This window comes from Sebastes fasciatus, chromosome 5, assembly GCF_043250625.1.
Source record: "Sebastes fasciatus isolate fSebFas1 chromosome 5, fSebFas1.pri, whole genome shotgun sequence".
Taxonomy (NCBI): Eukaryota; Metazoa; Chordata; class Actinopteri; order Perciformes; family Sebastidae; genus Sebastes; species Sebastes fasciatus.
This window is the reverse complement of record NC_133799.1, coordinates 36,836,230-36,863,588: the sequence shown is the minus strand read 5'-3', so window position 1 is coordinate 36,863,588 and position 27,359 is coordinate 36,836,230. Positions and strand designations below refer to the sequence as shown.

General features: G+C 41.7%; 1 protein-coding gene across 17 annotated transcripts in view; it reads left to right on the top strand.

The window, feature by feature from the left end:
• ptprfa (protein tyrosine phosphatase receptor type Fa) overlaps positions 1-27,359 on the top strand; it is a 452,868-nt gene that overhangs the window by 334,060 nt on the left and 91,449 nt on the right. For 6 of the 17 annotated variants that reach the window (XM_074636843.1, XM_074636846.1, XM_074636839.1 and 3 more), the window contains 6 exons: positions 4,391-4,417; positions 17,752-17,869; positions 18,122-18,703; positions 20,529-20,638; positions 22,634-22,890; positions 26,638-26,719. In XM_074636843.1, coding sequence (XP_074492944.1) covers positions 4,391-4,417; positions 17,752-17,869; positions 18,122-18,703; positions 20,529-20,638; positions 22,634-22,890; positions 26,638-26,719 — 1,176 coding nt within the window. The remainder of the gene's footprint in view (positions 1-4,390; positions 4,418-17,751; positions 17,870-18,121; positions 18,704-20,528; positions 20,639-22,633; positions 22,891-26,637; positions 26,720-27,359) is intronic. The other 11 variants (XM_074636850.1, XM_074636849.1, XM_074636855.1 and 8 more) reach the window with 3 other exon arrangements.

Below are 27,359 nucleotides of genomic sequence, written 5' to 3'. Positions count from 1 at the left end.
CAGTGTGGCGTTCTGTGGTGCACCTCGGTGGTCTCAGTCTACATCTGAAGGTGCTCTGGTATGATTCCAGTGTGGCGTGCAGAGGATGAGAGGCGTTGTCCTTAATACTGAATAGTTTCCTCACCATCCTCCTCTCCGACACCTCCACCTCCACCAAAGACTCCAGTTCCACTCCCAGGACTGAACCTGCTTTCCTGATGAGCTTGTTGAGTCTGTTAGCGTCTGCTGCCTTTATCCTGCTGCCCCGGCACACTACAGCGTAGAAGATGACGCTGGCCACCACCGAGTCATAAAACATCTGCAGCATGGTTCTGCAGATGTTGAAGGATCTGAGTCTCCTGAGAAAAAACAGGCAGCTCTGACCCTTCTTGACCATGTAAACCCACCCTCGGTGTTATTCAACGGTCGGAGCAAGTGACGTAGTATTAATAGCGTGAGAATCCGTTCAGGGCGGCTGGGAAGGGAGGTGGATGGGTCAAACAATCACAACACTTTCAACCAGGAGACCGTTGTTCATGTCCCGTGTGAAACTAAAAGTAACGTTGACTTATTTTGTCACGTCAGTCTTTAGTCACATGATTCGTCGGTATCGTCAGTCCCGTGAGCCCCGTGAGTTGGTAGTCACGAGTCGTTAGTATCATCAGTCCTGTCAGTGAAGTTAACGTCAACCACAACCGTTTCCTAACCCTAACTAAGTGGTTGTGTAACCTAAACCTAACTTCCTGTGAAAACGGAAGTTTATTTTGAAAGGACACTATGCATTTAACAAGTGAATATTGAAAAAATGTTCCTGGTCCGTCAAAAAGTAACGCAAGAGGGGTACCCCGTGCGTCGGTCTCTGATGCCGAGCGGCACTGACCCAGCAGTGTATCTGGTTACTTTTTGTAATTTTTTAAATAAGCATGCATGAAGGAGAAAAGCAGTGGTACCTACAGACCACCGGAACACTTGTGACCCTGTCTCCTACAAAATGACGTTCCCATACAACTAAACTGCATTCTCAATTACGTTTCGAGGGAAACATATTTTCTCCCAGATTGAGGTCACAGTTTTAAACAGTTTTTCACACAAGGTTAACAATGTAGATTTAAACAAAACAAAACAAAAAACACAACAACACTTGTTTAGGTTTAGGAAACAAAACTACTTGGTTAGGTTTTGAAAAAAACATCATGGTTTGACTTAAAGGACTATGAAACTGAAACGAAACAAAACAAAAACAATACTAAAAACATAACTAGATTTAGATTTAGACAACAAAACTACTTGGTTAGTTTCATGGACTGTATATAAGAAGTGGACATAGTCACCGTGACATCACCCATTGATTTGCGGACTGCCATTTCGAAGCCTTGAGTTGCTGTCGCATCTTGGTATTTGGCTGTCGCCATGTTGTTTTTTTGCAACTAGAAGTGACAAGACAGGGTGGAGCTACATACAACCGAACGCTGAATAAGACATTTTCAGGTGACCAAGGTTACAATTAACTTTGATGAACTGAAACCACACTGTGAAAAGGATAAAGTTCTACAACCAAAACACGGACAAATCCCAGACCGGACAACGCCGTGGTAGCAACCTGTCAATCACAAGGTATCCCCGCCCTAAAGCATCTCCTGCTTTATGGTCTATCTGACTCTAAAAGGTACCATAATTTACTAAATGAACATCATGCTGTATTGAAGAAGACTTGAAACTAGAGATTGAGACCATAAACTCATGTTTACAATGTTTACTGAGGTAATAAATCAAGAGAGAAGTAGACTCATTTTCTCATAGACTTCTTTAGCAGCCAGAGGAGTTGCCCCCTGCTGGCTGTTAGAAAGAATGCAGGTTTAAGGCACTTAAGGGCCCACTGGTTAGGTTTAGTAAAAAACATTATGGTTTGGCTTAAAATGACTGCATCAGTGAGCGTTGACCTTTAGTTTCACATGGGACACGAACAGCGGTCTTCTGGGTGAAAGTCCTGTGTTTGTTTGACCCATCCACCACCCTCTCTGTTCGCCTGTAGTGGACTTTCTTGCTTGTTATGCTCGTCATTATTCCACGTAACTTTCATTAATTGTTGCTCAGTAGTACGTCACCTGCTATAAGCGTCGCTCTTCATACTACCTCACTTGCTGCGGCCTTTCGTGGACTATCATTACAAACTTATGTGTGATATGTCAAAGACAAAAGTAATCCACAACAAAATATGTATCCCTCCAAATGTAATTGAGAATGCAGTTAGTGAACGTAAATTTTGGGAGACGCAAAAAGGGGAAGCAAAGGGGCTCCAACGTCTGAAGGTGAAATGTAATCTGACTTTACAGCAGTACAAACTCTTCTCCAGACCTCTCTGTATGTTTCTTTCTTCACCTCTTTCTCTTTCTCTCTTTGTGATCTGAGCTCAACCTCAGGGATGAGCTGTGACATCTAAAGAATAGATGAGAAACTGAAAATGTGATTTTTTGCTGCCCCAGAATAGTGACTATGAATAGATCCCAGTGACACAAGACATACAGAGCAAATAACAAATAATTAAAGAACATTTATCTTTCTTTCTCTCTATTGACTGTATCGTAGTTTCAGTTTTCACTCATTAGATTCATGCTCACTGCGTTATTCAGATAGAACAATGCTGTTTTACTTGGTTACTGGTTCGTGAACTTTTGCTCAACACATTGGAAACGTTGATACGATCAGGATCAAATCAAGTATGTTTTATTCATTCATTATCCGTAACCGCTTATCTTATTCAGGGTCGCGGAGGGGGGGCTGGAGCCGATCCCAGCTGACATTGGGTGAAGGCGGGGTTCACCCTGGACAGGTCTCCAGACTATCACAGGACTGACACATAGAGACAGACAACCATTCACACTCACATTCACACCTACGGGACATTTAGAGTCAACAATGAACCTAACCAAGTTTGGCGCAGAAAACCCACGCTAACACGGGTAGAACATGCTAACTCCACACAGAAGGGCCCCAAGCCGAGTTTGAACCTACAACCCTCTTGCTATTAGGTCTTGCTGTTAGCTAACCACTGCACCACCGTGCCACAATATATTTTAATTTGAAATATTTACAATCTTTTTAAATTAGGTTTAATTCAACAGTAGATACAGTACAAGAGTACATCACTGTAACTTATCAAGGCTAACATTGCCATAATGTTGAGGATACATAATTTGTAATGAATGGGCTGAAACATGCAGAATCACTAATATTCTGTACCCGTACATGGTTTTGGAATCCCTCATATAATATCTCAAATATTATGGAATTTTTCAATACACTCCAGTTAATCGACTTTAGACATTTTTAATCACTGTTGGGCAGAGATTTTCAAAGTGGGAGGCGGGCCACCCCATGGAGCTCCAAACAGTTTCGAGGGAGGCTCAGTGAATGGAAGTGAAAAACTATTACATTAGTTATTACATTAGTTATCAAAAGAAGATCACATAGAATAGCCTAAATCTGTGTGGTTCGGTTAACGAGGTAGTTTTGGCAGATTTTACTGTTTTTCCCACTTTCCCAGAGTCAGAAACTAATAACTGCCTCAGGACAGACATTTTTTATTGATGTGGTGTAGTCTGAAGTTATGTCAAACAGCAATATTAGTCCTTCTTGGCTCAATTGTTGAGTGTCAATGCGATCAAATAACATGGCATCCAGGAATTGAGCGAAATAAGCAAGTAAACTAAGGCAAACTTCAGACAAACCAAGATTTGTCTGCGGAGGGGCCACATTCTCTGACTTTGAAAACCCCTGCTGAAGGGTATCCAGGAAATATCATATATTTAAAACATCAAATATTTTCCAACCAATCTCACATAGTCATTGCACTGGATGGATTTAACCCAACTGGAGGGGAAACTAGCCTGAAAAAGAGCATGGCAAAGGTTTCAGGTCATGAAGGCACCCAAAACTGTTGGTGCAGCATATTTTCTCCAGGGCAACAATGGGAGCCATGACAATAGTGAATTGGAATAAGACACTATGTGGTTGATTGAGGAAAGTGTGCTCTAGTGCAAGGTCCATGCTCCTATGTTGTTCATGGTACAGGTGAGCCAGCGGTCTGGGCTCCAGACCTTCTGGATGTGCTGGGTGGAGGCGTGGGGGCCCTGGCAGGCTCACACTAGCTTCCTTGTTGCCTTTTCCTTCTGAATTCCTCCCTGCCGGGTGACTGACCGGGTAACCCTCATTATACACACACACACATTACCTCCATTACCACATGCAATTTAAAGCAGCCCCGTCCTGGCAGCTCTGTCTCTCCTCCAGTCACTAATCACTGCAGTCATCCAGCATGCTGATCAGCTCCTAGAATGGCCTCGAGTACATTCTAGAGAGAAAGTTCACCTTGTTTTTCTGACTCCTCTCCCCCGTCTGTCCTTTTCATCAGTGGACTCATGAGGACTCAACGGACTACGTGAGTAGCAACAGTGTGTGTTGGCTTGACAGGGGTTATGGGGAGTGTGTTTTCTGTCATAACAGCTTCTGATCTCTGCGTGGGTACTAACACAATTATTTCTCCACCCAGTGTGGGTGTGCAGCAGCTATCCAAACAAGTCTTCTTTCTAACCACAGATACACTCATCCTGGCCCTTTATCCACCTGGTATTAACATGTGATCCCTATCTGGGCTTCTATTTACACTGAAAATGCTAAATGTTCTCTTTATCTTGATATATATGGTATATTGTGATCAGATCTCAATATATGAGGGGAAGCAATGCTGGATATTTTTGGCGCGTAGGCTGCACTCGATCAGTGTTATAGTCAAGACCACCTAAACCCAGACCAAGTCATGACCAAGACCAGAGTGTATCAAGACCGAGACAAGACCAAGACTTTGAGGGGTTGAGAGCAAGTCAAGACCAACACCGAGGCAGGTTGAGACCGAGTCAAGCCCAAGACCAGACCAGCGTGAATCCCATACTGCATGACACACGCTAAAATGTGGAACATGCAAACCACAGGCACTCCTCAAATGGATCTGAAAAATCCACATTCCCATAAAAACACCAACAGAAAACAAATGAAGATTAATCTTCATTCACCTCTTTTATTTCCATATATACAGTAAATGTATCAACCTCTGGGTCTGATTCAACCTCTGGGTCTGAGAAGTGAAGCCAATGCTGAAGTGTCTCAAACCTACATTATTTCTAACAGCCAGCAGGGAGCGACTCCTGCGGTTGATAAAAGAAGTCTGATTGTATAGAAGTCTATGAGAAAATGAGTCTACTTCTCACTTGATTTATTACCTCAGTAAACATTGTAAACATGAGTTTATGGTCTCAATCTCTAGTTTCAAGTCTTCTTCAATACAGCATGATGTTCATTTAGTAAATTATGGTCCCATTTAGAGTCAAATAGACCATAAAGCAGGGGATGCTTTAGGGCGGGGCTTCCTTGTGATTGACAGGTCGCTACCACGGCGTTGTCCGGTCTGGGAGTTGTTTGTGTTTTCGTCTTAGAACTTTCACCCTTTCACAGTGTGGTTTCACTTCATGAAAGTTAATTGTAACATTCTGATCCGCTAAACATGTCTTGTTCAGCGTTCGGTTGTATGTAGCTCCGCCCTCTCGCGTCAGTCCTGGTTGCAAAAAAACAAGATGACGACAGCCAAACCAAAGCCACAATTACGCGCGGACACAACAGATATCCGCTGGTTACATTAAGTGCAGTTTTGAACCACAGAACCCTCTGTGCTTATGTGCACATCAAACGTGTCATATTGATTATTTTTTCTACACAATTCCTTCTGAGCATCAACAGGCATTTCCCTCCTCTTATAACTCTCTCAGGATTGCCATTCCGTCTTTCATCCGGACGGTGTCTCCATCCTGACAAAATGTCGTCTGAGCTCAGCAATTTAATTATAACAGCCTGAGGCTGTAGCGAGCAACATGATGTGATACATTGTTCCGGTTCAAAACTAAAGTTGAAAAATAATTTCCATAGTCCCGGAGAACAATAAGTTTCCTCTGAGGGAAACTTTCTACAGGACTCCCACACTGTCAGTGTGTCATGACTCATGACGGGGATAGCCCTGTGATTAAAGGGGGAGAAAGTAGTGAATATGATGAGTCATGATTGTCACAGCCTCTAATGCCCCCCCCCCTATAATAATGCCTTCTTTCTGATCCCACTCTATGCTCAAATGCGCCACAGGTGCGCCAGGTTAGCCATCCTGATGGAAACGTGCATGCGTGCGTGCATATTGGTGCGTGCATATTGGTGCGTGCATGAACGTGCGGTACACTTAAGGGTCCTGGTTTGGGGGTTTGAAAATATGGTAACCCTATATAACATCACACTTGGTAGCCTTTCTAATTAAGCTAACTTTGCTTCAGACTTGGCATTAGACTTGAAAAAAACACTGTTATTGAATGTAATTCATTGTTCACTAAATTGTCTTGTTCTTGTCAAGTGATAGGGTTGCATTACTCACACTGTAAGAAGGTCATCAGTGCAAGTGGAGAGGCTCGCTCTACTGCGTGCTCGGCTATCCCCATTAATCATGTGCCCCATACAGAAACACAAGCAGTCAGAAGACAGGTTGGAAACAAACCCCTGGGTTCGTTCAACTTAATTGGAAAAGAAAAAAGATTTAATTAAACTGGAATATAAAATTATGACATCATCACAGTTTACAGACCCTATTCCAGTTTCAACTTTGACAGTTTTCCCGTGCACTGAGGGATTATTAGCAACATTTTGGATGTTGACTTTCAGTTAGACTTTATAATCTAATAGTTTTCATAATCTGGATAAACTGTTGAGTTTATTTACAAGCTCTCTGGTCGTCTGACTGCTCCGGTTTCTTCTTGGACTCAGATCTCAGCAATTCAATTTGGTGTGTACAGTCTTATCATAAGTAGTCCAAACTAAGATCCAAGTTATAATACTCCGGAATTATCCTTTATTACAACATAGTTGAAAAACACAGATGCAAGAAGAACAGGATGCAAATTTATAATAAAAGAGTGAAGTCGCACTGTAGTCAGTCTGCCACTGAGCTTCCAAAGAAGTGTGTAGTTTTCTAGTAGCCTTTAGGGCTGGGACGATACACCTATCTCCCCATTCGATGCTATCACGATACTTGGGTGCCGATTCAATATGCATTGCAATTTTTAAGTATTGCGATTCTACAAGTATTGTGATTCAATATTACGATTTATTGCGATTTTTATTAACTTTTTTTTTACACTAGACATTGGGAAAAAGTTTAATCTTCTAAGGGCATGTACTTTGAAAAATATCTTCAGCATGTATGACATTTGACCACGGAGATAACGTTTCCTGTCCATGACAGAGTTAGCATGCAGCTTTAGCCATGATGTCTAGCTCTGCTCTTACTGTCAATGTGAAACCCAAAGTGTTTCCATCCTTTACTGGATGTGTAGTGTTTACCACACTGGATTTAACATGGGAGGGTGCAGGTCATATCCACACGGACCCTCCAACGTTTTCTACTTTCTGTGGTTTGTTTTGGTTGACAGATACGGAACGGATATGACATCACGTTACTCAGACTACAACAATAAGGTGACTGGTGTCATGGTGTCATTCATTGGGCTTTAATATGAACACAGGCAGTGACATAAGACTTTAGAATTCATGGCCCAACATTCGCTGCTGAAGACCAGGATGACAACTGCGACAGTAGATTACAGTGCGTGTGTGTGTGTGTGTGTGTGTGTGTGTGTGTGTGTGTGTGTGTGTGTGTGTGTGTGTGCGTGTGTGTGTGGGTGCGTGCGTTTGTGGGTGTGTTGAGATCACAGCCTCCCAGTCTCTGAGGAGTTGCAACTGTAAATGCTCTTTATGCTTCCGTGCCAGCAACAGCTATGGCCTGAGGCATTATGTTTTCAGTTTGTCCGTCCATCCGTACGTCCATCTGTCTGGACCATTCTCGTGATTGCGATATCTCAGGAACGCCTGGAGGCAATTTCTTCAAATTTGGCTCAAACTTCCACTCGTACTCAAGGATGAACTGATTAGAATTTGATGGTCAAAGGTCACTGACCTCACAAAACACATCTTTGGCCATAATTCAAGAATTCATATGATAATTATGACAATTTCACACAAATGTCTAACAGGATAAAATGATGAAGTGATGACATTTTGGACATACATGGAGGCATACAAACACGAGGCGCTAATTCTAGTGTGATTTTATTCTGGAAGTAAAGTTGGGGTTGTGGTTTTACTGTTTCACTGTGTTTGTCTGGGCTCAGAGATGAATATGTGTATATCTGCCATGTTATTACAGAACACACATGTGTACACACAGAGATTATCCCAGACTCTGCAGCAGTAATTGTCAAACAAGTGTAGGGCCTCTCGTTCAGTGTCTCCTGCTGCCTCCTCTCTCGCTCCACTTGAAGCCCTGTGATCACATTACTTTATCAAGGTGGAGTCTGTGGAAAGCAGAAGTTTGTTTTCTGGTACCTTCCATCCAATAAAGGCTGAGACTGCTTATTGATTCTAGTGGAGTCCAGCTCCTGTTGGTTTATTCTGCAACAGAAATCCACAGAGACTAGCAGTGCATACAGCTTTTGATTGTGTGGTTCGTGCTTATCTATGGTGCAAGGTTATTACTGAGTGATTACTTGAGTCACCAATTACATGTTTGTTATTGTTGTATTTTTGCATTTTAATAGATATTGTTGGGGAGTTAGTTTATACTGATGCAATTTAGGTTTCATTTGCTAATTGAGATCCAATCAAAATGTAGGCTGCATCATTTTATTGAGAATGCTCATTAAAGCTGAAGTAGGCGAGATTGGAGCAAATATGATTAAAAAAAGATATTTCAATAAAACGCTATATCGTGACAGTAGTACATGGAACAGGTAACCTGGAAAAAAATCATGTGCCAGTGTCCTCCGGTGCTCCTAACGGCATCTGCAAGATTTAACAGACCGGAGGAAAACAAGCAGTAAGAGCTGATCTGAGGTCTGCTGTCCATCTGCTGTCTATGAGAGCCGGCTGTCAATCACTCGCAAACTCCAACCAAACGGTCAATCTAGGCAGCGCTGATCAAATATGAATCAATATTCTGTTGTAAGTCTGAAAACAGAGCCATGAGGAGGAGCAGAAGTCTAGTTTTCTCTCAGAACACTTGAATTACAATATGATGAAAAGTTATTATGGAATTTTTGCCCAATGATGCCAAACAAACACAAGACTCTCAACCAGAAGACCGCCATTCATGTCCCGTGTGAAACTAAAAGTATTGTTGAATTATTTTGTCACGTCAGTCTTAAGTCACATGACTCATCGGTATCATGAGTCCCGTGTGTCACTTGAGTCTCTAGTCAGTGATGTTAAAGTCAACCATGACCATTTCCTAACCCTAACTAACTGGTTGTGTTGCCTAAACCTAACTTCCTGTGAAAACGGAGGTTTATTTTGAAAGGACACTATGCATGTAATGAGCATCATTGACACCCCGTCCCTGGTCCGTCCAAAAGTAAAGCAAGAGGGGTACCCCGGGCGTCGGTCTCCGATGCCGAGGGGCACTGACCGAGCGGCGGTATTTGACGAGTTGGGAGTGAGAATGTGTTGTCAAAAATGTAAAGTCTTTACTAACCCACCATAAATGTCAAAATCAATATGCTTTAATACAACAGCAAGATATCAAGAGACCTTTCTAGTTGATGACTCAAGTAAATCTTCATCAATGACCGCCAGACTGACAGACTGGAAGGTAGTTCCTCCGTATGGTACCAGTAGAAAAAAGGAGCTACTGGCTTCATTATATATCAGAGACACTTAACATGATTGCACACAGTCCTGGTGTTATAGCCATGCTGTGTAGACCACAGGTAGCTCTGGATGCAAGAATAGTTAGTAGCATGCCCACTGATGGTGATGTACCTTTAAAGCAGCTTGTGTTGGTCCATTTTGAGCAGACCCACACTTCTAATATCACCCAACAGCATTCGTGAGAAATAGATAGACAGCCTCCGAAGCCTTTAAACTCAGTTGGACATATGATCACTGTTGTATACATTCCAGTCAGTTTGAGCAGAGGAGGCAATTCTATCAGCCAAGCCATCTGTCCAAGTCTCTGACTTCAAGCAGTTTTTTCAGAGGAAGAAAAACACTTTATTGTTCTATTTTGCTTCCTGTCTCTGCTGATCCTGGGACCAAATGTCCCTCTAAGACAGCAGTAGGTGAGATTGGAGAAAATATGATTTAAAAAAGGTTATTTTTATAAACGGTCTCTATATCCTGACAGTAGAGCATGAGACAGGTAATCTGAAAAAGAACATGCCCAGCGCCCACCAGCCGGAACAAACTTTATAATTTAATAAGTTTGACAGTTTAAGAGTGACTGACAGCTGCCTCCGTTGAATGAACAGCCAATAGGAACGCTCTCTCTCTGAAATGACCTGTGATTGGTCAAAGCCTCCCATCATGGCAAGCACGAAGCCACCGGCAATGCTAGAGCTGCTAATGTAGCACAAACTCACACACTGTTTGTTGATCACTCGCTAAAGTTACGCCAGACAGTGGCGACAGATCAGAAAACTGTTGTATGTGATGTCCTCAAGGGCATTGACAAGTAACTTATTTTGACGTTTTATTTGGAGGACATGGGACTGGGTTGCAAACTCTACAGCACACTGTCTGTGGACAACCGACCGTCACTTTGAAGATCCTGTGGTCGCTCATCTCGCTTTGGACTAGGGCTGTCAAAGTTAAAACGTTAACGCAAATTTGTTTTAACGACACTAATTTGGCCTAAAATGACCTGTGGTTGGTCAAAGTCTCCCGTCACGGGCTAAATGATTTAAAACCTGAAAACAGAGCCATGAGGAGCAGCAGAAGTCTAGTTATCTCTCAGAACACTTGAATTACAATATGCTGAAAGGTTATTATGGAGTCTTTGCCCAATGATGCCAGAAACATTCTGCCTGCCATCATTTTCAGATTATAAGGGTCTGTTTGTTAGAAAAATAAACATATTTTCTCTCACACTTTTAGTGGTATAGTGATATAACATTTGCTGTTATACCCTGTTCCAGAATACATTATGGGACAAGGGGGAAATCTAAAAAAAAGAAATTTGTTATCCCTTCAAATCACAGCATCATGAACCTATTAAATTGCAGCCTCAGTATCATTGCTCGTCCACACTACGGCTCTTTTGGTGACTTATTGTGACTGACTGTGGGCAGAGTACTTGGATCCACGTCGTCTCTTGAAGCTAAAAAAAAAAGCAAATCATTTATTTTTTACAGCTTTGATATTGCCTTTCACGTTACATAATTTGAATGAGTTAACAGCTTGCTAGCAAGTAGCTAATTATAAATTGGATTTAATGGAAAATAAACAGGGATATTCCTTAAAAGTACTAGAACTAGATGATCTGAAATTTGACAAAATCGCACTGGGGGGAACAAGGGAGTGTGGAAATCTGATAACGACGCTGACTGCTGCGAGTGACACATTCCAAACATCAATAGTACAGGTATATCTTCAGTTCTTGTTCTTTCTGAATGGAAAGAGGTTCCTACTACAAAAAAACTTTTTAGAACTGCCTACTGCACATTTGAAGGATCTCAGAAAAGCTGTATGGAAAGTTTTTACGCTCACTGGAGGTGTTTTTTGTCTTTGTTGAAAAAGAGTTGATGAGCTAAATGGATTATGGCCAAATAAACTCTGACGTAGCGAACATTTAATGATGACTGACCGCTTGTTTCCGTTGTCGCCGTCTTCTTGGATATTCCCATAATGTGTGAATGCTCGTCTTTGTCTCCGGACAACATGAAACATGGCCAATACGAGCTGACATGAAAGAACAGTTGAAACTTGCCCACTTAAAACACATTCCTGGAGACCTTCTTTCCATTTTTCTCTCATAGATGGAGGTTAGATGGTCAAGCTGCCTTGTTTAGTTTCCGGTTCGCAACCTCTACTGCTTCTACTCTGTTTACTGGCCGATTACAGCCATGTGTAAAGCGTAGCCGATAGCGCCAACTTCTGACCTGTTGTAGCCAGCTTTATTTGCTCCAAACCAGTTGATCAAAATGAGCCTAATTCGCATTTCTTTTTGCAGCATTTCAAAGTTCGCTTAAAATTTGTATGACAATTGGATGGAAACACAGCTATTGTCACGGCAAAGAGGTCTGTGATGGATTATTTTAAATCACAATCGAAAAACATGAATACAATTCAATAGCATCATCTCTTTCCAGTTCATGAAGTCCCCCAACAACCCTACCACCCAAAAACAAAGTCTCTAAAATGTTTTAATTATTTGCATTTTTCCTATTTTATTTATTCATTTAGCTGTTCCTTTATATTTTCTGCAAATTTTATTTAAATGAAGCAGTTACATCAAGGAACAACTGCTAATAAACACCACACAATTAACTAAACTCTTACTAAAATACTGTAGTACTATTATAAACATGTTCATTGGTCCAGAATGGATAATGAAACCTTGAAGCTCCTTTATTTATTTATGTATTAATTTATTTAATTTGTTGGCCTAAAACAAGTCAAATTAAAACATATTAAGTGTAAAACTACTTAAAGCCTAAACCTTTACCCATAAGTGTGAATCTCTGTTCTCTCATCCCATGTGCACTGGGCCAGGCTCCAGACCCGCCACCACCCTATCTCAACCCTGCTCAGGATAAGTGGATAATGATAATGGATGGCTGAATGCATTGGAATGGAGACAGATCAGAGACAGATATTTAAGAACCTGGGATAATAAATCCAGTGCTGTCTACATGGCTAGATACCACTGAAAGGGAGGGTGAGAAATGCTTTTCTCTGTAGCTCCTTTTCCACTGGACAAAAAACCCACTAACACCCGCTAACATCTGGCTTTTGTCTTCAGTGGGAAAGGTTACAATTTTCATTCATTCCCATGACAAATGACTATGCAGTAGTTACAGGTATTTATCAGCTCAAGCTCCAATCGGCAGTGATGTAAACATGACACCTGGGTGGACGCGCAAATTTTCGCCCCCACTACAAGATGATTCTGACAACATTTGAGGAGAGAAATAGGCATTAACGTAACATAATATCGATTCATATTTGATCAGCGCTGCCTAGTTTGACCGTTTGGTCGGAGTTCGCGAGTGATTGACAGCCGGCTCTCATAGACGGCAGCTGGACAGCAGACCTCAGATCAGCTCTGATTGGTTGTTTTCCTCAGGTCTGGGAAATCTTGCAGATGCCGTTAGGAGCACCGGAGGACACAGATGAACATGATTTTTTTGAGGTTACCTGTTTCATGCACTACTGTCAGGATATAGTCACCATTTTATAAAAATAACTTTTTTTTAATTAAAATCATATTTGCTCCAATCTCGCCTACTCCAGCTTTAATCACGATTAATCGCACATTTTTTAGCTGTTCAAAATTAACCTTAATGGGAGATTCGTCAAGTATTTAATACTTTTATCAACATAGGAGTGGGCAAATATGCTGCTTTATACAAAAGTATCTATATATTTATTACTGGAAATCAATTAACAACACGAAACAATGACAAATATTGTCGAGAAACCCTCACAGGTACTGCATTTAGCATAAAACAATATGCTCAAATCATAACATGTCCAACAGGCAACAACAGCTGTCAGTGTGTCAGTGTGCTGACTTGACTATGACTTGCCCCAAACTGCATGAGATTATCATAAAGTGTGCATGTCTGTAAAGGGGAGACTTGTGGGTACCCATAGAACCCATTTACATTCACACATCTGGAGGTCAGAGGTCAAGGGACCCCTTTAAAAATGGCCATGCCAGTTTTTCCTCGACAAAATTTAGCGTAAGTTTGGAGCGTTATTGAGCATAATTTTTTTATTTATTACTTTTACTATTATTTACTTAACTTGATCAAAGGTCCAGCTGTATGCAAACCTAAAGTCAGGGTAAATTAGTTTGCAGAACTTCAAAATATTAGCCAGAGTTCCCTGTCTGCAATGTAAAATATAAAATTAAATGAAACGGTAAATTTAACATACCGACTATGTTGGTCTGAATCAGTCAGTCAGAATTGTCCCTCCTTTAGTGTTAGTCTCAGTGCAGATAGATCAGCACAGTGTAGCTAATGAGCTTTTGTAGTGGAGTTGTAACATTAGTGGAAAACCCCATTCAACCCCCCCCCCCCCCCCCTCCCCCTCTCCCCCTCCCCCCACACCACCAGTTGGCGATAATGGTTGAAAAGGACGAGATGTTTGACACACAGGAAGTCACTGCCGATTGATTCGCTCCTGTTAAACCAGACATTCTCCCTCCGTAATGTAAAATGTTTCATCTGTTCGGTCCTTGGGAATCCATCCCCGCAGACTCCGGCTTGCTGTGCAAAAAAGACAGATGAAAGACCAATTTGATTCCTTTCTTCTTCTCTTTCCAAATGCAAGAAAGTCTCTGGCAGCAAAAGTGAAAAGGAATACCAGCAGATTAAAATAATGAGGGTTTAGAGGACGTCATAGCTTCACATGAGTCACATTTCTCTCTTATCTTTCACCTTCTTAGCCCTGCAGAGAAGACAGGAAGGAGGGCTAGGTCTTAACTCTTTAGGCCCCAGCTGAATTCTGCTCTGTACATGTCTGCTTTTAAATGAGCAGAAGGACCTTTTAAACATCCTGTGATAGATAGAAAATTGCCAGGCATGAAATAATAATTAGAGCTTTGGTTGTTGCTGGAACCCCTGGTAGCTTTGGCAGGGCCTTTGCTAATTTGCACTGTCATCTCCATGGATGGCACAGCAAGCCCTAGGCTGTGGGCCGAGGCGCCGGTCTGATGGGGGAAACAGAACCCGCTGGGTGTTCTCTGCTGGAACTATCATCCCCCCCTGCACACACCCACACCTCCGCCACCATCCTGCTGCCATTTTTCTCTCATCACAAGCTGCTTCATCTCTGCAACCCCTCTCCACTCATCACTCATGGGCGGCACTAGAAAGGAATCCTCAGCCATCTGAGAGGAGTGGGCCTTTCCCAAGCCTTTTAATGGACTCCCAGCAGCTGACAGAATGTACATGTTGCTGTATTAACACTGCGTGTTTGAGCAGTGAAGCAGCATGTATGAACGTGTGCTCCGTGATGTGTGTGGGCAGAATTTTTCTTGAGGGGACATATCAAGTCTCTCTTGTTATTGCCGTTTTTGTATGTTGTCATACGGTGCATATTTGTGTGGAAAAGAGTAGCATGAAATTACTAGTTTTTATGCCATGGTCTGGGTGAATAGGTTACTCGATTCTGATTGGCTGCAGGGTGTCCATTAATTCTTGACACCTACTAAGTAGCTCCAGTGAAAACAATCTGAATATTTTATCCTGGACACTGAGTGTAACATTAGTCCTTCAGCGCCTCATCCTCTGAACACCACAAGGTGGAGACTGGAACACACAAACTGCAAGAAGTCCGTTCACTGCTCCTCTGAACTTCCTGATACGTTGTATGACATCAGAGATCATCTCACATCCCGTTCACTGTTCAACTCGCTACGTCAGACTGCAGCCGACACGTGCTCTCTCATTTGTTCCTGGAACTCTTGATATTGATTTTGGGGACAGTGACATGGCTGGACAGCTAGCTAGTCTTGTTGTTAAACATAAGGTCAAATTATATTTACTGTTTTTCAACCGTATGCAGTCTGATTGACTTTGATCTTGCTAGCATGACGTTAGCTTTCTGGCTCATAGCTGAGCTAAAGGGTTCTATGAGCTGAGAGGACTAGAAATATCTCCCGTTGCCAAGTCGTAGCTGAGATTAGTTCTATTTACTGGAGTAGTGAACAAAGTTACTATTGCATATGAACCTTATGGGATGGTAATGATTGTTCCAGGTATTAGCAAACCCTCAGGTGTTACCAGGGAAATGGAGCGAATGGATTGTGAAAAACCTTTGGTTGCAAAATGCATGAAAATTACGGTGACCAGACTTCCCGGTTTCAAGCTGACGTGTCCCGAGTCCCGACACATATCTGTAAAACACTCAAATGTCCCGGTTTTCAACAGTCACTAACAAATTGTCCCGGCTTTCACTAAAATAAAAATAACAATATTATACTTACATAGACGTTTATCATGTTGCACTCATTAATTAATTTGTGTACATGAGATAAGTATACAGAGAGCCAGCACAGCACACCGCTGCAGTCTCTATAGAGAGGGATGTTGATCGCGGTCAAGCCACAATTATGCACGGACACAACAGATATCCGCTGGTTACATTATGTGCAGTTTTGAACCACAGAACCCTCCGTGCTTATGTGCACATCAAACTTGTCGTTTTGATTAATTATTCTACACAGTTCCTTCTGAGCATCAACAGGCATTTCCCTTCTCTTATAACTCCCTCAGGACCGGCCGTTCCGTCTTTCATCCGGACGGTGTCTCCATCCTGGACAAAATGTCTGAACTCCACATTTTTATTATAACAGCCTGAGACGAAACAAGTTGAAAAATAATGTACGTAGTCCCAGACAACAATACGTTCCCTCTGAGGGAAACTCTCTACACTCTACAGGTCTCAAACTGTCAGTGCGTCATGAGGGGGATGGTCCTGTGATTAAAGGGGGGGAAAGTAGTAAATGTGATGAGTCCTGATTGTCACAGCCTCTAATGCCCCCCCCCCCGCCCTATAATAATGCCTTCTTTCTGATCCCACCCCGTGCTCAAGGTGCGCCAAGTTATCCATCCTGATGGAAACGCCTATGGTGCGTGCATATTAGCACGTGCCTGTGTGCACGTGGACGCGCATGCATGAATGTGCGGTACACTTAAGTGTCCCGGTTTGGGGGTTTGAGATATGGTCACCCTAATGAAAATGTAAATTAATGGTCTATGTTTTTTTCTTTGGCAAGTGACCATGGTATAAGTGGGATAATGCCCATGTCGTCCATTAATTCCTGATAATGGACACCTTGTCGGTCATTATCCCTTACATTAGATACACGTGCAACATTATAATAAAGCTAGGCCTGGGGCCTAGTTCAGGCAGTCAGCTGAGACTGAGTCTGTTTCTGCTTTCACGACATTGTAGCGTTGTACTTAAGCCATGAGTGCAGAAAAAAAGGCTATGCTGTGACTCTTAATCAACTCTGTACATATTCTACATTCACAAAACCATCTGTTTCAGATTAATTGGCATTTATTTCTAAGGACAACACACATTAATCATCATTTCTGTAAACGTGCCAGTTAGCCAGCTGGCTAATTTCCAACTGCAGTTCTTTGGCAAGATGTTTTGAAACCAATGAGGTGATGACAAATACCATTGTACCTACCAACTAACAGTAAGGGGACATGGAACGGTTGTAAATGTACCTCCAGTTAGTCAAACTTGTTTGACAAATGGTAAAATGATTAGCCATGAGGTAATAATTCTTCACAGTTTACAGACCCACTCCCTGCTACAGCTTACACTCCGTCTAACAGTACCGTCAAGGACCAGGAACCGTGAACTTCATCTAAATGCACTCCAGGTTTACATTCATGACCCTCACTTGACTTTTTCCTCAAAGAACAGTTCAAATGGAGTGTTGGAAATTCATGTTGTGTGCGCTTGACTTGTCTAATGTGCCTGAGTGCTTTGTACAGTAAACTGGCTGACAGCACACCAATTCAACTGAGGCCAATGTCTCAACCTGAATGCTGTTGCCCTTTTCTCTCTGTCTTTTCCTTTCTCTTCCCCTCCGTCCCCATTCCTCTATGTGTCTCTCCCTCCCTCCCTCTTTCTTCTTCATCTCTGTGTCCCTCTACCAAACAGGAGGCCATTGTAACAGGTCTGCTCCCAGAGACATCCTACTCTGTGACTGTAGCTGCGTATACCACCAAGGGCGATGGAGCTCGCAGTAAGGCCAAGGTGGTCACCACCACAGGAGCAGGTGTGTGCTGTGTGTTGCATCCGCCACATTTTGAAGTTAATGAAATTTACCATTTTTCCTTTGTGTTTTTGCCAAGACCAAAATCTCACAGCTGTAACAGGACTTAAGAAAACATACTTACTAATATTATATTCCATTTCTGTCAATTGATCCCCCTAAATGCTACACACTGGACCTTTAAGAGTTTTGTGTTTCATGAATTGAATTTAGGAGTTTCAAAAGTAGTCACGATATGGGATATATGTCTTCCAGTGCCTGGCAAGCCCACTATGATGATCAGCACCACCATAGGGAACACTGCGCTGATCCAGTGGCAGCCTCCTAAGGAGATGGTTGGGGAGCATGTGGGATACCAGCTGCAGTACAAGAGAGCCGAGGAGGAAGCTTTCACCATCAAAGACTTCAGAAAGGCAGATGATCATTTCACAGTCACTGGCCTCCACAAGGGAGCCACCTACATCTTCAAACTGTGCGGCAAAAACCGAGCAGGCAACGGGGAGGAATATGTGAAGGAGATCAGCACCCCTGAGGACATTCCCAGCAGCTATCCCCAGAATCTGAGTGTGGTCGGCCTGACTGCCAGCTCCACTAAGCTGGCCTGGGAGCCCCCTCCTCTGGCAGAGAGGAACGGGAAGATGATCAAGTACGTGGTGGTGTATCGAGATATCAATAGCCAGAACAACAACACCAACAGTACCACAGAAACACAGATGACCGTACAAGGTTTGCAGCCAGACACAACCTACGACATCAGAGTCCAAGCCTTCACCAGCAAGGGGGGAGGACCCATCAGTCCCAGCATTCAGAGTCGGACCATGTCCACCTCCATGCCAGGTGAGAACCACAGGCTACGTATCAGTGCTGCATTGTGCTTGTAGACGGCTTACTGTTGCTTCATCTGACCCCAGCACTCCATACATTGCTCCATGATTTGGACATTTAGGGCTCTATTTTCCTGAAATAGGGCAAAAATGAAAAGTCAAACAAAATCTCCAGACGCAGACGCACATGGGTGTGACCAACACGTTTTTTTAAATTATAGAGACCACAAGTGCTTTATTAGTAGGAGGAATACAGAGAGAGACGCACATAGATATCAATATATATGAGGGCTGTCAAAGTTATCAAGATAATAATGCGTTAACGTTTCCTTAAGGCATTAATGCAACTTGTTATTTTTAGGTTGTAGATAGATACTGGCATCATATGACAACTAGAAAACCTAATGACTCCATTGGTATCAGCCATGCCATGCCCTCTAACCTCAAGATATGTGAGTGTAAATGGGTTCTATGGATACCCACGAGTCTCCCCTTTACAGACATGCCCACTTTATGATAATCACATGCAGTTTGGGGCAAGTCATAGTCAAGTCAGCACACTGACACACTGACAGCTGTTGTTGTCTGTTTGCCTGCAGTTTGCCATGTTATGATTTCAGCATATTGTTTTATGCTAAATGCAGTACCTGTGAGGGTTTCTGGACAATATCTGTCATTGTTTTGTGTTGTTAATTGATTTCCAATAATAAATATATACATACATTTGCATAAAGCAGCATATTTGACACTCCCATGTCGATATGTCAAATACTTGACAAATCTCCCTTTAAGGTACATTTTGAACAGATAAAAAATGGGCAATTACTTTGCGATTAATACTAATATATATCTATGCACTACAGACACATACGTTGCAATACCCATAAGTGGACACAATGTATAGTGTAGTAATCACTATCTTACACTATATACATTACAGAAATTGGTACAAAGGTAAAAAGGTACAAGTCGGCCCACTTTAGGCCAACTGTATCATCTCCTTCACACATAATGCGTGCATATGCACGCTTACACACACACACACACACACACACACACACACGCACACACACACACACACACACACAGAGAGAGAGAGGAAAAGAGAGAGGAAAATAAAGTGCTTAAGGAGAATCTCTTTCTCTTTACGAGTATCAGCCGCCTCTCAGCCTTCACTCTGTCAGTCAGAAGAGAAACAGATCTCAGTCAGATCTACAGCTGCTAAAAAAAGTTGTTTTCTCTCGTGGCAGGTTGTGTCGGAGTAAAAACCCACGCCGCTGTTGTGTGTTTACGCGCGGAGCATCCCGTTGCGCGCCGGTAGCATAGATCCCTTTGTCTCGTTCCCGTTGAGTCAGAAGTACCACACAAAGTCAAGCATGTTTTGTTTTTTTCTCCCTGTGAATTTTATTTTTATTTGTGTTTATTTTTATTTTATATATATATATATATATATATATATATATATAAACGAAACAAAAAAAAGTTAATTTGATTACTGATTTGGACGTTGATAACCATGGTAACGGTCGAAGCGTCAAGGCTTCGAAGCATTCGGCTCAGCCTTTCATATAACACATAATCATTTGATCCTTTATTGATATTAAAAAAATATTGATTAGTAATGACAGAAAACAATATAATCACTACATTGAGACAATATTGTGTCCAAATAATACTGACTGTGGTCTCATTTTGTTAAATATTAGTGCATCGTGTACAACTTGTTCTCTCATTTTAGTCAACAAATGCCTTCATATTCTTGCTTTTGTGCACCAACTCTTCAACTGAATCATCTCAGTCATATTCACAATTAAATTAACCACCTAATAATCATCTAGACCTTCCCTCAGTGTTCACCAAGAACTTTGGTGTGAAGGCTGTGATGAAAACCTCTGTCCTGCTGACCTGGGAAGTACCAGAAACCTACAAATCCCAAGTGCCTCTGAAGGTAAGATCAACCCACATGTCCAACTAGACAGCAGCTGCAGCACTGAGACATGACAGCCACTGAATTTAACAACTACAAGAGGTTGCATTAGCCCCTTTCACACATGCACTGCGACCCTGAACTGATCTAGACATTACCCGGAGGAGCTGGTAATCTAGAACCAGGTAGTCAATGTTTATGAATATCAATAAATATGGCTTGAACTAAAACTAGGGTCTGATTGTATACTCTGGTACCATCTGTAATGGAAATTCTTTCAGTATTCCGAGATGAGTCCTAATGAACGATGAAATCAAGATCCCAAACAGATGAAATGTCTTTGTCGTATTTTATTCTTGCAAGAAGAGGCACTGGTTATACAGAGTCACACAAAGTCTGCAGAAGAGTGCGCCTCTGTATAACCAGTGCCTCTTCTTGCAAGAATAAAATACGACAAAGACATTTCATCTGTTTGGGATCTTGATTTCATCGTTCATTAGGACTCATCTCGGAATACTGAAAGAATTTCCATTACACATCTCAAACTGCTTTGAAGACAATAATAATAATAATATAGACCACTATAGACTGAGACCAAATTATAACTATAGAGACTGACTTATCATGAAAAAAGGCACCTGAAGTAGCTCTGAATAAAGGAACACATCCATGGATTGTAGTTTCATGATAGGTATAAATAAATGTATTGTCGTGTAGGAAATGTATTATGGAAACAGGAGGTGGTATCATTAACACAATATAATGTAACATTTTGTACATTTATATGAGATCTTCTCTTTTGTAGTCCTTAACAGAGCAGCTGCTCCATAAATCATCAAGAAAATCAATTTGCACTATATTGGACTCTGCCTGTAACTGAACTTTATGACCGGTTCTTTGTTAAGGGGCCTGTCTGTCTTGTCACTCAGCCTTTGGCACTGTATAGCTCTGATGATAAGCTTAAGTGCAGAAACAAAAGTTTATGACCATGGGTCAGCAACTAAATGATAATAACAAAGTAAATCATACTTTATTTATGTAGCACCTTGTAACACAAAGCAATGAGTTATAGTGCTTCACAAAATGAAAAGCAAAGATCACAGGAGGCAGTAAGGTCGCAAAGTTTCACAGCACTGTAAAACACATAGAAGTGTACAAGTTAGTGACCTGGAGCTACCAATAATAACAAATAAAAACAAGTGTTTTTGGGAATGCGCTTAATCCCTGTCTTTCCAAGTGTGAGATTCAACATGCTGAATCGGCCAAAAGAACTCTGGCAGACTACAGCCTACCGTCGGCTTGGTGTGTCAGGGCCTTTACTCCAGAGTTATGTATTGTTCAAGATAGTTTAGAAAAAGGGAAACATTTTTTTTCTCATAATCAGTTCATTAGTACGACGCAGTATTAGGGCCACATTAAGGAAAAAAAAAAAAGATTTTGAGAATAAAGTCATAATATTACAAGAAAAAAGTCGTAATATTACGAGAATAGAGTCATAACTTAAAAAGTAATTTCCTTTTCCTCAAAAGAGGCAGTTTCCCCAGCAGGTGCTTGTGGTTCTTTCTTCGGAATAAATGCAGTTTCTTGCACAATCTTTTCCAGGTCCTGATACTGATGATAATGTGCTGCTGATGTGCCAAAAGTTGAAGTATTTCATTATTTGTGAAAACTAAACTAAAGTATAACTTCACAAGATGCTCCACGATCCTCATTTTCACACTATTTCCCCTCTAAAATAACACGTAAAATGACTACTTTATAATATTATGACTTTATTCTCATAATTCTACGACTTTTATTTCTCGTAAACTGACTTTATTCTCATTATACATCTTTTTTTCCCGCAAATTTATGACTTTATTTTCATAATACGACTTTATTCTCGTAATCTCAGATTTATTTATTTTCCTCAATGTGGCCCTTATGCTCCGTCGTACATTAGACAACCAGTGTAGTAAACATAATGTCAATCAAAACTGTATCAGTGTTAGTAAGAAACCTTCATCCTGGCTTCAGATCCTGTACAACCAGCAGAGTGTGGAGGTTCAAGGCAACCTGAAGAGGAAGCTGATCACACAGCTGCAGCCAGACACGGATTATTCCTTCGTGCTAATGAGCCGGGGGAACAGCGCTGGCGGCCTCCAGCAGCAGGTTTCCATTCGAACAGCTCCAGACCTGCTGAAGATGAAACCGGCTCAATACCAGCACGATGTGGAGGAGGGTGGTAAAGTGACCATCAGTCTGTCCAGGGTGCCTGCTGAAGCCCCTGTCAGGTCTGTGCTGTTTGTTTGTCTGAGGGGAAACCATACTGAAAATAATGAGGGATGATTTATGATTTATGGCTCTGAATAGTTGAGGAAAATAATTAGCTGGCTTTGTGTGGAAGCAAGTAATAGCTGTAATAATTTGAATATCTAAGTGTTAAAGTTAACCACTAAGTGGATGTCCAATCAGCGTTGATGGTGAATTCAATTCAATTCATTTCAGTTCAATTCAATTCATTTTTATACAGCTCTCAAATCATAACAAAAGTTATTTCAAGACCCTTTTCATATACAGCAGGTGTAGACCGGCCCGAGAGATCCCCCACGAGCATGCACTAAATACCTCATAACATTAAAGTAAGAGTATCTGTGCACGTTAACGCACGAGGCATGGCAGCGCAACTTCATTTGTTATTTAGATCTTGTTTATCCTTATGTATTTTCAAAAATGACATGTAGGGGAGCTTTATTCATCTATGGTTCATGACACAACTGTCATTGCATCCTGTCACTGCATCCCCAAATATGGTTTAGTTTCAGTGGACACCCCTTTTGCACTTCAGTTACCTCCAACCCTCTGAGGACGCTAATGGTACGTGTCCACAGGCTCCGTCGTTTCCACGCTTCCCATTCATAGTCTATGTAAGCAGTCGTGCAATGCATTCTGGTAGCGTGGCGGCGCAATTCGAAAGACGGGGTGTCGCGTTTGCCGCTCCTCATTTGAATAAAGTTGAGGTCTAAATTACTTTATATAAATCAGGGGCGTCCGACGCGACTCACTGCCTCTCGAAAAGCCCGAGAAACTTTTAAACTAACCGCTGTCGACAGATTTAGCAACTGCATGGATTATTTCTCGCACAAAATGTTTTCAGAAACACATTTCGGTGAACTATTTTCATGATATAAGAGAAGAAAGTTTCCAAACGAGCCGTCATGTTGGTTCCGGTTTGAATGCTGGGAGCAGCAGCCTACGTGGGGAAAGCTTTCATACAATCAGGTGCCTGGTGTCTTGTGTCGAGTGGCAGCCCATCAAGCGTCCAATGCTGAAAGCGAGGCGATCCCTCGCGATAAACCATCATAATTTCACTGTAAGTGCGTGTGGCTCTTAGTGCTGATCTAGTCAGTTGGACTGTTTTTGCAACGGGGCTCATTTGCATAGAAAGGGGCCGATTTTGTGCAAAATGTATGGATATTTAAATACGTGCAAATAGCTTGACAGCGCAGTAATGGGTGCATTTCACCCATTGCGGGTGCTTTGAGAATTGCGCGGTTTCTTTTTGTCTCATGGCTGCAGGTTTATTTTCAGCAAAAGCCGCGCAATCCTTTGGTGAATTCTCCCCTCAGTGTACGAGCAGTGTGGTGACATTAAATAGCTTCACCACACAGCAGTCTGGTGAGGTTAAGTCAAGCAAGTGGAGACACACAAAGATGCACACACAGACAATGTTATTTTTGCGTTAAATCAATAGCTCAGACACGAGCTTGTCCGCAGCCATTAGAAGCCTGGTTTATTCACTGCTGGTTCTGTTCTAGTCAGTTCATAACCAGCCAATTATCCACTGCAGTAGAGAGTTCTTTTAGGTCAAAGTTTCAAAAGCAAACAAAACATTCAGTCCCACAACACAACAACGCCATGATTATAACCACATGTCCATGCTAACAATAACCCCAGTGCCGCTCCTGAGCTCTCTCCCGACACTAGAAAGCAATTTATTTAAGAGCTGAGCTTTAAAACCACAATTGATCAGCAAAGAGAATCCCAATGCAGAGGCTGCAATTCAGTAGAAGGTTATTTTTTTATTATTACCCAGCTCGATCAAGAAGACAGGCACTGCAAATTACTTGGACTTAATTGTGTTTCAAGTGTTTGTTTCTCAAAGAAATTGCCCACAAGTATGCTGTAAAAAGAGAAGTGGGGCTGATGGAAAAAAAACTAATAGCGTCTCTATTTGAATGCCTGACCTAGAGCTTTTCATTAATCCCACAGCAAACTTATCCCATCGGTGTTCAGGAGAAGAGGGGACATGAATGTAAAAAGTTTAGAGCAACATTAACAAAAGTCCTTCAAGACACTCAAAACATTAGCAATAGATGACTGAAATGAAACAGCGTGTAGTTCACATTGAAGCTGCGTTTCGTATGTACCAGTGCAGTGCCCGTTCAAGACATGGCTGTTTGGAACGCGCCGAATGCTTGGTTTTTGCTCGTTGTACCCCAAAATAACTTACAAAAGGCCCCCAAAGCACTTAAAAAACATAGTATATACTAGTATACTACTTACTGTGTACTTCAGAGGAAAACATTTACCTGACAGAGAAATACTGGTTATGTTGCAGATTCAGATTTTACACACAAAACACAACAATTAAAATGCCTTATTATTCATTAAATTATCCATCATCATTTTAGAACTGAAAGCTCCCCCTTGAACAGATGTTAAGTCAACAGAAGTGCATCATGCTGGTAATGCTTCTCTTTTACCCTTCACTTGAAGTAAACATTTGAATGCAGGACTTTTACTGTGCGACATTAATAGTTTTACTGTTAATAGTTAATAATTTTACTTCAGGAAAAAGGTTTTGAGTAGGCCTACTTCTTCTACCACTGCCAATACCAACATTCCCAGTTACAGAGGGTGAAAAGTAAAGCAAGACGCCGTTTGCATGGGGCCCCCAAATCACAAAATCTGCCCCTGAAAAACACACCAGTTCATGGTCCCTTTAGGTCAGAAACATCGGTGAAATACACTTTTCAAAATAACACAACACAATTTCAAAATAGGCGTAATAATCGCTTGTTTTGACATAACCACTGGACGACATGCTCGTCTCAGCCCTCGTCCACCCTGGGAACATCAGCAGCGCGTGACGGCTGCGTTACCTGTTGTTTTTTATTTTGGCGTCCGTGTTAACAGGTTAGAGTAGTCACATTGCCCGCGCTTGGCTGCGTCTCTTCTAGAGATTCAAGGTCTCGCCTATTTTTGACGCGAGCCCCGCGGCACAATACAGCAACAACAGACTGAAGGTTATCAATTGTTTCAATGTCAGACATCTGTAGAATATGTCACAGACAGTGAAGGTGATCTATTGACTGTATATTAACATCATATCAGTTACATTACTACAGTTTCAATGTCTAGACATCAGTAGAATATGTTACGGAGATGAAAAAAGAGTAAAGACTTGCTTTTAAATCAACACTTCCTGCTTTCATTTCAAAATAAAAGCCCTCAAGCATTATTTCTGTGGACAGAATTCCTTCATTTGTTAACACAAAGCTTTTATTCTGAAATATGTGCCGGACAGTGTTGTAGAACATGCAGTGACTTGCAGAGCTCCATGAATGAATATAGTACTGGGTTTTTATTTGTGGATTATTACTATTATTTACAAATTACCACACGGCAGCAGCTGCAGCAGCAGAAACGCAGCTGACACGCAGCTGGTGTGAACACCCGACACGTGAATCACGCAGCTGCCACGCGCTCCTGACGTTCCCAGTGTGGATGAAGTTGCAGTCTGCCGTCTGAGTCCTGAAGCCTCGCCCCCGCTGCTGCAGAGAACGCTGTGTGCTTGTTTATATAAAGTTTATTAATATTGAAAGTGTTGCATGTCCAAATTGCACCACATTCAACAAAGCACTCCATGGGGTCCCCAGCAATACACCCGCAGAGACAGAGATTCCTCGCTTCATAATTGGATGTACACATTAGGCATATGGGTATGTAATGCAGTTGTGTTACTGTGTTTGATACAGGTGGTACTACATAGTGGTTGTCCCTGTCACCCCGGTTTCTCTGAAAAGATGGGAGAACCCTGAAGACATGGACATACATGAGGTGAGTGGACACGTACTTGTATTCGCCATGTGAAGGGGACAAATTTGGTTCACACAGTGACATTTTAAGGAATTTGCCACCCATTTGGGGAAGCAAGTCCCTAAAAGCTGCTCCCTAAAGAGGCAAACCATTCCATTCTCAGGTTAAGGTTTTCAGGTTAAGATTTTTGGTTAAGATCAGGCTTGAGGTTGGAGTTAGGCTTTTGGTTATGTTACCCTTTTCTTCTAAACAAACACATCTATGTATAAATTATGTTTAAACTCACTGGGACCTCTTCCAACAAACACTTATATTCACACCTATATAATCAGTACTAGGGCTGTCAATCGATTAAAATATTCAATCGCAATTAATCGCATGATTGTCCATAGTTAATCACAATTAATTGCACATTTTTTATCTGTTCAAAATGTACCTTAAAGGGAGATTTGTCAAGTATTTAATACTCTTATCAACATGGGAGTGGGCAAATATTCTGCTGAATGCAAATGTATGTATATATTTATTATTGGAAATCAACTAACAACACAAAACAATGACAGATATTGTCCAGGCATGTCTGTAAGGGGGAGACTCGTGGGTACCCATAGAACCCATTTACACAAGCTAGCATGGCATGGTATGGTACCAATGGATTCCT